The sequence below is a fragment of the Spea bombifrons genome, chromosome 8 (genome assembly GCF_027358695.1).
Source record: "Spea bombifrons isolate aSpeBom1 chromosome 8, aSpeBom1.2.pri, whole genome shotgun sequence".
In the NCBI taxonomy this organism is placed as follows: Eukaryota; Metazoa; Chordata; class Amphibia; order Anura; family Pelobatidae; genus Spea; species Spea bombifrons.
In genome coordinates, this window is record NC_071094.1 from 6,966,963 (window position 1) to 6,981,834 (window position 14,872).

The 14,872-nt window shown below is 43.8% G+C and overlaps 1 protein-coding gene across 1 annotated transcript; it reads left to right on the top strand.

The window, feature by feature from the left end:
* Positions 1 to 364: 364 nt before the first annotated feature.
* On the top strand, positions 365 to 10,633 carry LOC128503283 (golgin subfamily A member 2-like). The gene is made up of 20 exons (XM_053473330.1): positions 365 to 427; positions 2,024 to 2,086; positions 2,640 to 2,733; positions 3,583 to 3,689; positions 4,055 to 4,113; positions 4,195 to 4,336; positions 4,602 to 4,691; positions 5,365 to 5,472; positions 5,856 to 5,943; positions 6,029 to 6,375; positions 7,195 to 7,299; positions 7,388 to 7,585; positions 7,860 to 7,959; positions 8,056 to 8,135; positions 8,401 to 8,545; positions 8,957 to 9,024; positions 9,432 to 9,534; positions 9,632 to 9,738; positions 9,995 to 10,157; positions 10,398 to 10,633. The coding sequence occupies exons 1-20, from the start codon at positions 365 to 367 to the stop codon at positions 10,631 to 10,633; spliced, it is 2,466 nt and encodes an 821-aa protein (XP_053329305.1).
* Positions 10,634 to 14,872: the final 4,239 nt, after the last annotated feature.

Sequence of the window (14,872 nt, forward strand, 5' to 3'; positions counted from 1 at the left end):
AGCTCTCTGGTGACCTAACTTCTGCGCAGCCTTCTTTCAAAGTAAAATGCGTCAACGCAACGGCAATGCCCCGGTATTTAGTGCAATTTCTAATAAAAAGATCTTATGTCTGTACTTTTCATCCTGTCCTGTCGCTTTTTTTTAGCTCAACAAAGAACTGGAGAAGGAACGCGACAATCTTCGCCTCGAGTCTTTGGAAAACAGGTAGGTCGCCGTTTCGGAGGACGGGCTGAAAGTTCTTGCGCGGCTTCGGTGCTAACGAGCTTCCCGCTCTTCGTTGTCCAGCAAAAGCACTGAAGAACTAAAGCAGCAGAACTCGGAGCTGACGGAGAAGCTGAACGCTCTGCTCTCGGAGAACACGGACATGAAGCAGCAGGCCGAGGAGCCGCACAAGAAGCTGGAGATGGCAGAACTCACTGTCCAGATGGTATGACACCAAGGGGAGCAGCGGGGGGCATTAGAGTTTAAGTTCCAGCCTTACCCGCGCATGGTTTCAGTATTCCCAGTGTTTCTTACAGCTGCGTCAAGCCCCAGCGGCTTGTTCAAAGAGATAAGTGCATATTATGTAGTTAAAAATGCACGTCTAACGTGTGTATGTATGTGTGTGTATATATATATATATATATAGTGTATATGTACCGTTTTATAATTGGCCCCCCTACTTTGGTCTCTGGCCCCCCATGTGCCCCCCCTAAATATGAAAGCTGGAGACGCCACTGTTGTGTAGCAATGACTAAAATGTTCAACATGAACCTGAGCGCATCAAGAAAGACCTCAACATCTCTGGTCATCCTCAGACAACATAAGAGCATTTCTGACCCAAATCATATATGATTATGCCAAAAATAAATTCATGTTTTCGAGGTTGGGCGTACCATAAGCGATTGGATTCAACCATTCTAGCCAATCAGTGTTTCTTACCGGCATCATGACAATCGCTATTTGGTTGAACCCTTCTCCTAACATAGCTTTAAGGATGGAACGTTTTACCCCCCCAAAATGGAGGATTGACTTTAATATCTATTAAAAGGAAAGGTGGGGAGTGCAAAGAGAGAGATTCAATCACAAAAACATGCTTGATATTGCCCAAAAAACCTAAGCCTCTTGGATTATAAAAATAGCTTTTTAGAAGGTGTGTAGAGGGCATGCACCATCACATTCTTTGTCATCCCCATTCCCTCATGATTGTCAGCTGAATCGTCTCCACCAGGTAAAGCTCTTTTTGAATGATATTAGTGAAACGGAAATTCCATGTTTTGTAAATGAGTCGTGTGCAGTAGCGAGGGTCCCAATGTCCTACATATGCATAGGCAGGGCCGCCATCATAAATCTTGGGGCCCCCGTGTCCATTATAATTTCCCCCCGATTGCTCCGCCAATCCCTTACGAAAAAATTACTGCAGTTTTTTGGACATGAAAAAACTGCAATACTGCACATTTACTGCAGTATTACTGCACATTTACTGCAGTTTTACTGCATTTGTACTTCACTGTACTGCAGTTGTACTGCAGTTATTTTTGTACGGAAGTACAAATGCAATAAAGCTGCAGTACATTGAAGTACAACTGTAGGTTTGCAATATAAAAAAAAAGTGCAGTAAATGTGCAGTAATACTGCACTAAAATGTGCAGTTTTTTCATGTCCAAAAAACTGCAGTATTACTTCAGAAAAACTGCAGTCATTTTTTGTAAGGGATGTTCTGCCCATCATCCTGCTTCTTATTCTTCCCATAAGCACACCTTTATAAGAGCAAGGGTGACCCTAGGACTAGTGGCGGCTGGGTGTAGTATTTCTTTGGGGCACCCCCGTAACTAACACTCATGCATATTAACACGCAAACCCACTCGCTTTAACACTGTACATTTACACACACGCACAATCTTTATCCAGGCTGTCCCCTAAAGTGCAGTCACTAACAGCTAAAAACTGGGATGTCATCAAGGAGCACAGCCTCTCACTGGGATTATTTCTTGGCTTATTACACGTTTTAGTGATTTTATTATTATTTTTTTAACGTCTACAGGAAAAGGAAGGCTTTGATCAGACGCTCGCCAAGGAGCAAGGAGCCCTGAGGGAACAACTGCAGGTAGGGATTGCGGTCTCACAAATGCCCCAGCAGCCTCGCGTCTTTCATTATCTCAGCCGTAGTTCTCCTACAGCCTTCGACGTGTACTCCGTGTGCACTCACGCGAGGCAAGAAAGGCTTTCTGGGGGGCATTTCAGTAAATCCCCCATAGGAGGTAATGACTTGTGCCAGCCTCATCAGTCTCTTGTGTGTGAGCATGGAGGCTCCGCGTGCCCCTGCTGCCCTCTCCATTAATTTTTTTTCTTGAATCATTATTTTTGGACGTTTGCTGCAGCCCTGCTTCTTCTCTTTCCTCTCCTTGTTCTTCTGTCTTCAGGCACACATTGAGCGTGTCATCAAGTTTTGTTTCTGAGTGGAAAAAGCGCAATTTTGCGAAAGAGCAGGAAACAAAATTGTCGAAAAATAAGTTGACCAAAAACTAATCGCAAATCTTGTCCTGATCGTTATTGGTCCATTTGCACAAGTCCAATTCTTCTGTTCAGATTTGTGACCGGAGAAATATTCCGCCTGAAACGTAATTTATTTTTATTTGTTTTTTTCTGTTTTTTTTCAGGTTCATATACAGACGATTGGCATTTTGGTATCTGAAAAATCAGAATTGCAAACCTCCCTCTCCTTCACCCAGCAAGCGGCCCGTCAGAAAGGAGGTTCTGAATTTATTTACATTTTTTATTTTTCTTTCCAATTTAATCTAACAGATTACTTGCAGACGTAGCCAAATACCGGCCATACATTGTATTATAAAATTATTAAAGAATGGTCATGTTCTACGGCGAACGGCTCGGGTCTAATGAGAAAATGGAAGCCACTAGATTAATGTATTGCTTATAATCCGTACTAAACCGTTGTTCTGTAGGAGACGGAATAAGACTGGCTGACCAGCATTAAGTTTGTTATACCTTTTAGTTACTTAAAACTGCTAATTATCTCTCTATTAAAAAGGAAGCTTTGTGCCATTAGGATCTGAATAACAGTCACACGGTGCGTTCAATAGTACATGAGAAAGTGTATCCAAAAAGTACCACGTCTCATGTCCCTATATAAAAAAAAAAGATGCAACCGGCATGCTAATGTGACACATTATCACACCTAAATCTCTAATACCCATTGTGCAGCGCTACAGAATAGGATGGCGCTATATAAAACCAATATATAATAATAATATCCCCTTCATGCCTCAAAATAACAGATGAGAGAGAGTCTGGTTTCTGCCGAAGTTTTATTAGGCTTTTGTGTGCAAAGTCCGAAGCGATGGTCTACAAACGCGGACTGTTGGACATTCTGTTAATAGAACATTTTAACCCCTTAAGGACAATGGGCGGTCCCTAAACCCATTGAAAACAATGCATTTTGAGCCCGTACATGTTCGGGCTTTGTCATTAAGGGGTTAATATATAACAAGGTTTTACGTCTGTTAGTTGGATAAGTCCAGAGATGGCGTTGATTGTGTGTTTTGAGGTGCGATGGCTCTAACTCGCCCCCTTTCCTCTCTCTAGCCGAGTCCGAAGACCTCGCTATGCGCCTGCAGAGTACCAAGAAGAGAGTGGCGGAGCTGGAACGCACCTTATCAGGCATCTCCCTGCACCAGAAGCAGGCGGAGAAGGTAACAATGGGGCTCGCTCTCCAAAAAGAAGTCAATAGTTTTCTCTGTTAATAGAGATCAGGGATGAGAATTTGATGTCGGTTGCCTAGGGAACGGGTAAACAAAGTTACATTAACGTATGCTCATGAGCTCTATGTCCTATATATACATATATATATCTGGGCTTATGTGAGAGTATGATGGAGTAACGTGTGTGTGTGTGGTCATGTAACACGGGGCAAGCTCTCTGGTGACCTAACTTCTGCGCAGCCTTCTTTCAAAGTAAAATGCGTCAACGCAACGGCAATGCCCCGGTATTTAGTGCAATTTCTAATAAAAAGATCTTATGTCTGTACTTTTCATCCTGTCCTGTCGCTTTTTTTTAGCTCAACAAAGAACTGGAGAAGGAACGCGACAATCTTCGCCTCGAGTCTTTGAAAAACAGGTAGGACGCCGTTTCGGAGGACGGGCTGAAAGTTCTTGCGCGGCTTCGGTGCTAACGAGCTTCCCGCTCTTCGTTGTCCAGCAAAAGCACTGAAGAACTAAAGCAGCAGAACTCGGAGCTGACGGAGAAGCTGAACGCTCTGCTCTCGGAGAACACGGACATGAAGCAGCAGGCCGAGGAGCTGCACAAGAAGCTGGAGATGGCAGAACTCACTGTCCAGATGGTATGACACCAAGGGGAGCAGCGGGGGGCATTAGAGTTTAAGTTCCAGCCTTACCCGCGCATGGTTTCAGTATTCCCAGTGTTTCTTACAGCTGCGTCAAGCCCCAGCGGCTTGTTGGGTTGATTGTAGCAAACTCATTGTTTAGTGAATATACTCCCTTAGCGTTGTGCCAACATCCTTTGTACTCCTTTGTGGATCTATTGGAGGTGGAAAATGTCAAGACCGTGTCATATTAGAAGGAATATGCACTTTATTCTCTTTAAAGCTCTCGAGTCAGGTGGGAACCCCAGACCCACAACAGCAGGTCCAGATGGTGATGGAGGAGAGAAATTATCTGCAAGCACAACTAATGCAGGTAAAAGAGGACCCTGGGAGGACTTCACGTTGAGAAGCGAAGCTTGGCGCAACTTCGTGTTTAGATGCTTTTAAATAATAGCTCTATAAGCAGCCATTCTCGCCACCTCGGAAACCCTTAGGTACCCTTTCTATGGGATGGGGGGCTGTTAATATGTGGCATTAGACCCCCTGCTCTTCATATGACTTATGCCTCTAAAACATTTCTGTGTGGCAGAGAAATTAGTCTGTCCAGTGTGCGTAGATCTGGTTGAGAGTTTCCTGCATACCCAACGTTAATAGACTTTTATAATCCCGGGCAAATTGACTGGCTTTGCCTGTGATTTATAAATTGACGGCCCCTACGAGGAGGTTGGAGCAATTTAAAATATAGATAGAACTTTAAATTTTAGAACTTATTATAGGAAACTCCCAATAATGCTATAGTAATTACAATATATATTTTAAAAAAAATAATATATAAATATCTATCGATATAACCCTTCCACAGGTTAACGGTGGCTTTTATTGAGATATTGTCAAGTCTAGGTTTGTCACCAGGGGATGTGCGGAATAAAAGGACTAATGAAGTCCTTGGATCACAAACTGTAGGCATGGATTTCCCTTCCTTCTGCTAAAAGAAAGTGAAAGCATGTTAATGCATTATTTTATTTTATTGTTTTTAATTCATTTAGGTGACCGGGGCTCTTGAACATTTGAGGGCTGAACGAGACCATTATGTTAACAAGCTGAAGGAAGAAGAAGCTGTCTGGCAGGAAACAACCCAGAAATTCACAAAGGAGGTGAGCAGGGAAATTTTTTCCATATTTTTCTCCGGTTTAAAAAAATTGGCAGCGGCAAAAAAGAACAGGGAGGCACGGTTTGGATCTAAAGCTTTTCTCATCTTCTGAGCTTTATTCAGCGTTTGTAAGATTGTTTTGAGATACAATCACTCACCATTATAGAGGAAGGCGGATGCTGATATACATATAATTTGAGTTTGCTTTATTTGCTATAAATCTCTGTTAGTTGGCTAATTTATTGAAAGGGAAGGAAGGTGCGGGCTTTTCCCAGATCTTGCCGTCCAACGTGCTCATTGAAAGAGTAAAGCAAGCTACGATATATCCAATAAGGATCATTTTTGTCCTATATTTGTGCGTAATAGTAATGTCCTTTTACTCCTCAGATCCAGACGCTGAGCCAAGAGAAGGAAAATGCTCTGATTAGGATCGAGGCGTTGGACACACGGGTGGCAGAGCTGCTTCTGGCGTCAGGTAGCCGCACCGATGAGATAAAGGCCGTCACGGGCAGACGTGGCTTCCCTGCTAAATATTACAATTCTGCCGTTTGTCATTTCAGCCGCTGATACGCCGGCCATGGAACCGGCTGGTCCCGCGGAGCCTTCCGAGGAGTTTCTGGGACTCCAGCGGGAGTGCGAGAGGTTGGCGCAGGAGCTGCGGGAGCTGGAGAATAAATACCGGGCTCAGGTTCAGGACAACAGCCACTTGAGTCTGCTCAACCATCAGCAGGAGGAGCGCTTGCAGGAGCTGGAGAAGGTGCTGGAGCGCCACTCTGAAGAGGACAAAGAGAAGCAGCAGATCCTGGAAAACATGCAGAATGACAAAACCACCATCAGCCGCGCGCTCACGCAGAACAAGCAGCTGAAAGAGCAAATTGCAGAACTCCAGATGGCGTTTGTTAAGCTGGTGAATATCAATGGCACTTAACCTTGTCCTTGTTACAGACATAACTCAACGCCCCGCTCCATGCGGCTGAGTTGGCTAAATGTGCCGTCTATAACATTCCAGTTGATGCTGGCAAAAAAAGCACCCGTGGGGGTGGGCAGTAATATAAAGTCCCATAGCGCTTAACTGTGTGGAATGCAGATTTGAGATCTGTTACCACTTCTTTTTAGCTGGAGACATTATGATGTTAAATTCCGGTCATCATAGGTGCTTCCATGCATATGATGGCTAAGAGGTCCTTTTTAAATGTCCTTGGGGTCCCCATTGGAAGAACATGGGTGGGGGAGCTGCAGTTGCCCCTCTTCATGCTACCTTAAGCTGAAGATATCTGCTTGCACATGATACTTGCCTCCAGTCCGCTCCAAAACTGGCTTGGCTAACACCGTGGGTTTATTGAGTCCCTTGTGTGGATGCGCGGAAGGCACTCCCACTGATTTCAATAGAAGGGCTTTCCTGCCACAGACGGGCTGTGATGCCTTTTGGCAGCCTGGGCTCAAAAACCCTCAAACGCTTTTCTCAGGAATATCTAAAACAAGGAACTTTCCTTAATGCCCCCCCATACCTGAAATAACACATTTAATCTTCCGAATACTTGGAAATTCGCCACTCAATTTACTCTTCAAGGGGACGGGGTCGCTCGTTATTCAACCATTGTGAAAATAATTGCAGCATCGGTTACAGAGGCAAACAACCTCAACCCATTGTTCTTTTAAGTCCTGTGTACCGATCTGATATTCTTAACACTGCCAATTTTTTCTATTTTTTTCCCCCTAAATTCAGACAAACGAGAAGGCGGAACTCACAGTTCTCGTCGATGGCTATCAGCACGACCACGGGAAGAAGCTGGCGGATTTGCAGGAGAGCCTGGGTCACGTCATCGAGCAGGTGCTGATAACACGGAGCGCCCCTGTTAGTGTTATTGGACGCGATGAGGGGCGAACGCGGCGTCACTCTGTCCGTTTCTTGTTCGCAGCTGGCTGCAAAGGAGGAAGAAGTCCGTCAGCTGCAGGCGCATCGCGATGAGATCTCGGCCCACTTGCAGCAGTACATGAGGCAGGAGATCCAGAAACAGTACATGCTGCAGCTGCAGCTCACGGACCGACTGCAGCACGAGGAGATGCAGCGGAAGGTCAGCGAGGATATGCGCCTGAAGGAACTAGAGAAAAGCAGGGTTCGTGATATCATTTTCTTACGTTTTAGGGTGTTTAGGATAAGGTGGTGATCGGCCAAACCCAAAAATAGTCATATTTATTCTTCATATTTTTCTGCATCAGGAAAACTCTTAAAGGGCAACTCCTACCGTCTTATTTTCTTACTAGTATCCCATTAAAAGTACATTTTCAAAGATATTGTGCTGTTTTTGACAAATAATAAAGCATTGGCTCAGTTTGGAGCGGAGAAAATCATCCAAAATGTTGCATGTTAATATTTGCCTTCATTTACAGGAGAATCTTGAACTGCTTACCAAAGAGAACCAGGAGCTGAGAGAACAAGCGTTCCGGATCCGCACCGAGCCGCCGAAGCAAGAATTACAGCGGATGGAAGGTGGGACAGGCTGTATTTTTTTTAATGTTCGCCGTTTAAGTTGAGTTGAAGGAAAACCCTGCTTTTCTAAATTCCATGGATGCTTTTCTTCCTCAGGCGATGCGGCGGACGGTGACGATAAAACATCCGAGACTTCACTGGTTATTCCGGAAGATTTCGAGAGCAGAGAAGAAATGGTGAGTTTTGCCGCTTCCATAAATTACGTTGTAATAAATTACATTGTGCCGCTGTGGAGATACATTGTTCACCCCGTTTCCATTTCACGTGTCATACATTATATTTCAACCTCCTCCGTGATTCCCCAATCCCTCCACGAATTCCGGCACATCTTCCGTTTTTATCTCTTTCCCAGTCTGCACTTTTTTCTGCCCCACTTCCTTTTTCTATAATATGTTGAACGCATTTTTGATCAAAGCCATTCAAACTCCGTGTTTGTCGCAGGTGGCCTTTTTGAACGCGGCTATCGCAAAGTTACAAGGTGAGCGGGACGAGACGGCGAGACAATCGAAACTGAACAACTACTGCTATGATCTCCTCCTGCAGGTCTCTAACCTCCAGCAGCAGCAGATGACGGGCGCTTCCCGAGGTAACGCAACCCGGCTCCGTGCCAAATGTAAGAACGGATTCTGTGTGATAAAGGCTGCAGAGACCCCCACTGGATTAGTTCATTCCTTTACATGGTTATGAACCTTTTTTTTGTGGTTTAACTAAACTTTAACTAAATCCGATAGATTTTCACTTATTTTGAATCCCTTCCGAGCATCATCTAGGATTTTCTCCCCATTCCCTGACATTGAATCCCAGGCTTTGCCTGATGTGCATCTAACAGAGAGTATGTATCGGCTTGTGAGAGCTTTTTGTCGTAGAGCACCACGGTACCCAGGGATTTAAATGGTCGCTGACCTGGCGAGATAAGAATTGCGATCTCTACCACTCGGGAGGGCATTGGCTCCAAGAGTAGAACTGGGATTTTATTTTTTGTCGTTATTTTCTACAGATGTCACCTTGGAGAATGTGCCCAAAGAGGTGTACGACGCCTTACAGTCTGACATGGATAAGCTGGCGGTAAGTTCCTCTCGCAGGTCAACAACACTCGATGTAACGAGACTCCGGCTCTAGTCCCATTGTTTCGTGTAGAGGGGGAGGTACGGCTTTGGAACAATTCATGGACCTTCCTGGGGAACGTTCTTGGTATTGGGACGTTCTGTTGTGGGATTTCTCGGTTATCGTTTGGGTGTTAACACCAGCGCCTAAAACCCTGTCCGATTGATAAATGGGGAGACTAAATTAGATGGAGGCTCCACAAAGAATGTTATTTCCGTACTTCCCCCATATAGCCAACATGAATTTTGTATCCAAAACCCTTTTAAAGTATATTCTTACATCGTCGTTGTAAGCGCAGCTTTGTGCCTTCACGCCTTGGGGGACGGATATGTTTCGAACGCGGCCGTAAGAGCTCCGTTTGGTTTCAGATCCGTTTCACAGACTTGATGCAGGAGAAAGTGGAGCTGACGGACCGAGTGGAGGAACTGGAGCATCGCTGCGTCCAGTTGTCAGGCGAGACCGATACCATTGGTAAGTGCTTTGTCCAAGATCTCATTAAGTGAAATGTCGCTAGAATAACTGCTCTCGGGTCATCTCATGATGTCCTCTCGTCCTTGGGTTTCTCTAGGAGAATACATTGCAATTTACCAAAGTCAGAGGGCTATCCTCAAGCAACGTCACCAAGAAAAGGAGGATTATGTCAGCCGACTTGCCCAAGAGAAAGAGGAAATGAAGGTAATCCATTCTAGTTCTCCGTCCTCAGCCTTTGCCTTGATGAGAAGGTGAACCACGCAATATCTAAAAGATATTCACATTTGCGTTACGGCACTTATTACTGAGGGTCCGTAGGAAGCCTTAATGGGTTCCATGGAATCATTGAAATTCATAATGTAACAAACGTATTACATGTAGTCATCCATCAAGTATTCTGAAGCTTCCCGCAGTTCTGCAGGAATTTTATTTTCTTTCTTTGTTGTTTTTCCGGTCGCAGGCCAAGCTCTTAGAACTGGAGGTTCTGGTCACGAGGCTGGTGACAGAAAGAAACGAGTGGCACGGGAAATACGTGGATGCAACAAAAACTCTGATGGAATTCGGAGAAGTGGAGTTGCCGGCTAATGCGGAGACACCCGGAATAGGTGATGCCGATATTCAAGGTAAGCTGGAAAGCGGGGCAATTAATATATTGGTAAATCAGTATAGAAAATGGGTGTGCTGGTGTGAGTCTGAATCCCTGAAGTAGTCCATGTAATCTTTGGTCAGTCTGTGTTGGTCCATCACATGCTACGTGGGCATAGTCTACAAACCCAATGTATAGCATGAGCCGGTTGTAAAACATTGCTATCTTTTGAAATTAGTAAACTGACTACGTCTTTGTTAATTATGTTTTCTAACAGGCTTTGAAAATGTTGATTTGGAGAATCCAGACAAGGGGCCACCCGAGACCGGATCTCCTTCACCTTCGTACCAAGGAGCGAACCCAGTCTCTGGCTCTGAAGACCCGACGGCCAAGCAGATCATGCAGCTCCTGCATGAAATCCAGAACTCCCAGAAACAATCAAGTTCTCCACTGCAGAGTACAAGCATCCCCATCTTCTACCAGCACGACGAGATCAAAGCAATAGTGGTCTAAGAAGAAACCCACGGGGCAACCTGTACCATATATAATTTGATTGCGCTTCTCTTAGAAGCTGCCCCGTCATCTGATTTGGAACATTTATTAATAGGAGAATGGAGGGGTTGTTATAATTTATTGGTGTTTTCACAGGTTGGGGTGAGGGGGCACACTTTATTTTTTTCCAGTTGCCTAATTGATTTAAACTTGTTGGGGGGAAAAAATGTAATTTCTTTCTGAATAAAAGTATTCAGCAAATCACTATATCTTTGCTTTTTAGCAATTTAAATACTTTATCATTTTATTTAGTGCTCATTGTTTCTTGCACACCAGCTATGGATGTCTGTGGTTGGTTATTATCTTGTTTATAACCGTTAAAAACAAAGTTAATAGACAATCTAAAACAAATTCATGATTATAATTAGTATATCTAAATATCTGGGCTAAAACATGCATAATTAAGGGGCAGCCTACCTTCCCAGGAAGCCTCCTCAACACAGAGTCCATACTTTGCTAAGTGCTTTTAATATGTATTTAAAAAAGTACTTTAGGAGAAGCTGCAGCACCAACACCTCTTCCGTGGTCTCATTTGCCCACCACTGACTGCAGCCAATCAGTGGCAAGACACCACTCCCGCCGACATCCACACATGCCTACTGGGGGTCTTGTTTAACCCCCAGATCCCCTTGCTGAGCCAAATCTCAATCTTATGGGGATTCTGGAGACCCCCACCCCTCCATGCATTTGCAAGGGGTGCCCCACAAAAAAAGGCCACCTTGCTATCGTATGCCCCCAAAAATGTTTTGCATTTCTGTAATGCAGGGTATATACATGGTATTGCAGCGACCCCTCAAATTCTGTTTTGTCCCTTTAAATCAGCGAGATGGAGTTCAATAAATCATACATAATGCAGGGCTGACTCGACCCTTCTTGCAGATGACGCTCACAGGGATCGGTCCTTCTAAGGTGTAGTTACAGAGAATCCCACCTAAACATACTTTTATTGTATTATCCCAGCCCATAAGTCTCAAATAATGCCAAGCAGCCCTTTTTTTTTACAGAAACATATTTTATTCAATGCTCGGACAGATATCACAGCTAAACACCAGCACCAAGTACATCTTCTGACAATTGGGACTCCTTCACATGCAGAGATACAGAACCAGCTGCCAACTGACAGACAATTATTTCCCCAGACATCGTGTTTTCTTCTACTAAAGACATTTTAATTCACATGGAAGCACACTGGCTTACATATCTTGAAGATCTCATATATATATATGTATAGAATTATTTATAATATATTTATAGAAGGATATGCTACCACCATAGACATAACATCCTTAACGTTAACAGATGATATATTTTTTTTTTTGTAGTTGTCGTTTTTTTGCTTTTTCATACCGAGATTCACATTTATTTTTATTTTTTCCATACGCATGTAGCGATAAAACCAGCTTACGACAGAACAGATAGTGTGATGTCACGCAAGTCCAAGACAGGACAAGAAGAAAAGGAAGCAGGCAACAGTCTGAGGTCATAGGAGGCTTTTACATGTCATAGGGAGACTTAGGACTCTCTGGCCGTGATGGGCTAACCCTCGTGGCTCTAATTGCAGTCAAAGACAGAAAAGAGAAGGGAGAGGGAGGGGAAAAAAATAAAACATCAGTTTCAGGAAAAATAAAAAAAATATGCAGAGGGAAATCGGTTAATAAAATTAGTCGACAATGAGGTCGGAGTGTTAGGAAAGGTTAGCGCAGACTTTAATACCGGGTGACCTGGGAGTTCATGCGGGTATCCATCCAAGGGATTTAAAACCAGTGATTTTTTTTTTCCCTTTTATATGTCCCCGAGTGGGCCTGTGAACTCAATGCACAGCAATGTTCTGTAGGACCCTTTGTCTTTGGAATAGTCTGGATGGTGGAGCGTCTCCTAGGCGGTCCGTTTATCCAAAAGGGACAATACAACCGCTCGCTTGCGTTAAGCTCCATTTGGGTAGCTTATTGCGCCAGGCAAGATACATTGCATAAATCCTTAGCACGTACACGCACAAAATAATAATATTAATAATAATTATTGATATGGAATGTTAGAACAAGCGAAAAGCCAAAGGAGTGCGGAACGCGTTGGTCGCCCTCCAACACTCCCTTAGTCCGATGCTAAGACAATGTTTTTCATTGTTTCCAGTACCTATTTATCCTGTTTGCACCTGAATTTTTAAGGATATTCTATTAGAATTTTGATAGCGATTTCTTCCTATTAATCACCGTAGCTTCCTCTTCAGAAACTGCTCACAGGCTTAGGTCTCAATTTATAGGTATAGTTTTTTAATTATCTCTCTTCATCTTCCAGAAGCTGAAAGCAAAAAGGACTCTTTTTGCCCCGTTATGCTTACCATGAATGATCTAGATGGTGATTCCCTAACTCCAATTGTTCTGTTAATGTAATTGTGACCCTTGGGCCGTAATACAGGCCAGTGTACTATACGGGGTAGGCACCTTGGTTTCGTGATGGTTTTCGACAAGGTGCTTGTCCCACCTTAACCATGAACCATGGAATTTATAAATGTTGGACGTCACTGTTTCCGTCTGCTCTAGAACCCGGACCCTGAATGGAGCTCTGGAGCCGATCTCTCACATACTGTGTTTGTAGCGGGAAAGGAACAAGAGGAGGGGGTATGAGGACAACACAGGGGAGACTGGCCACAAGGAGATGGGTGCACCTGGGGTCCAACCAAAACTTTTTACAACAATTCCCTCTTCTGCCATTTTGTAAAATATGGATGACATCGCAACATAAAGTTCATTTATTTCTTGGGTAGAACCTTTAGGGGACACAAGGCCAGGATTGTGCGATGCTTCTAGCAGACAAGGCTATGTTACTTAATGAAGGTATTCAATAATTATGCGTTATCACCAATCAGGGAATTCGTTAATTTTACAAATCTATGGCAGATCACATTTTAAATTGATGTCGACAAGTAACGTTCATTAATCTCATATTAATTTTTAGGAAATTGTAAAATGTAACTTAAACTAGCATTAGTTGCTAGCGATTTTAAACCGGGAGCCTTCATTGATTCGTGGCCTGGGGATTGGATGCCCAGATGCACGTCTTTCTCCGGTGGGCCGAGTCGCTGCCTGACTACTCACCAGGATTTCATCCTGCACAGGGTAACCATAGCAACAGCAGCGGAGTGGAGAGGAAGAGGAGCAGAAGAAGAGGGAGATAAATTACTAGCAGAGCGGGGTGCAGAACCGGTCATGAGTTGCTGCAGAACCCACAGCCCGTGCATGACATTGCCATTCCGGCGCACACACGCACCCCACACATACATTTGCAAAGCCCGCGGCCCCCAAAATGCTGCAGAGTCAATGACCCCGAGGTACATGACATGAGTAGACTGATCCACTTGGGAGATGCTTCACTTTGTAAACCGACAACATAGCAATCAATGGAATGGCCCAGTCGCAAGGAGCATTCCTTTGGTTGCTATGGTGAGAAGACCACTTTTGATCCAGAATCGCTTTTGACACATACTCCCCCTTTATAATTTTATATGGAATGACTGCTGGTTTCTTGAAATTGATGCCATCATAATATTTAGACATTTGCACAATAGTATTTTTTTATTCATAATTTTTAAGAATGATCCAGACACAAGACTTGGGCTTCCTCTAGCACCGCAACTATTATCAGCCTCATTTCCCAGAACGCACTGCCAGATAAAGGCTCACGAAGTGCGAAGGGAAATATCGATCATGAAAAGAAAGTATTTAATGTCCCTCCTGGTCACCCGTTTACTTCTTTGGTGGGTTATTATATGTAGATATATAAAATTCCCATTTTGATTAGAACTGAGGTAATTATGTTCAGTTTACCCCCAATTAGTAAATTATGCCCGCCATTTTGTAGCATGTATTGTGTGCAGCTGCCGGCATATTTATTTTTAAAGATTTTGATTTAACATTTATAATCTTCCCTTTAAAGAACAGAATCGACACCCTTAGGAGTCACCTCATCTCTCTAACACCGAATTTTCTGGAGCAATGTTGTTACATATCTAATAAAATGCAATGGTCCAGCTGTCAATGTATACCCGCCTGTGATTGGCTGGAGCACAGGAAGTAAGTGATTAGTTGTTATGTTCTCCCCTCACCTGGTTTCCGGAGGCCTTCTTTTTGCTCATTTGGCTACTTCGCTGCTGGGCGCTACAATAAAAAGCATATTATTATATTATAAACTGGATTGGAAACT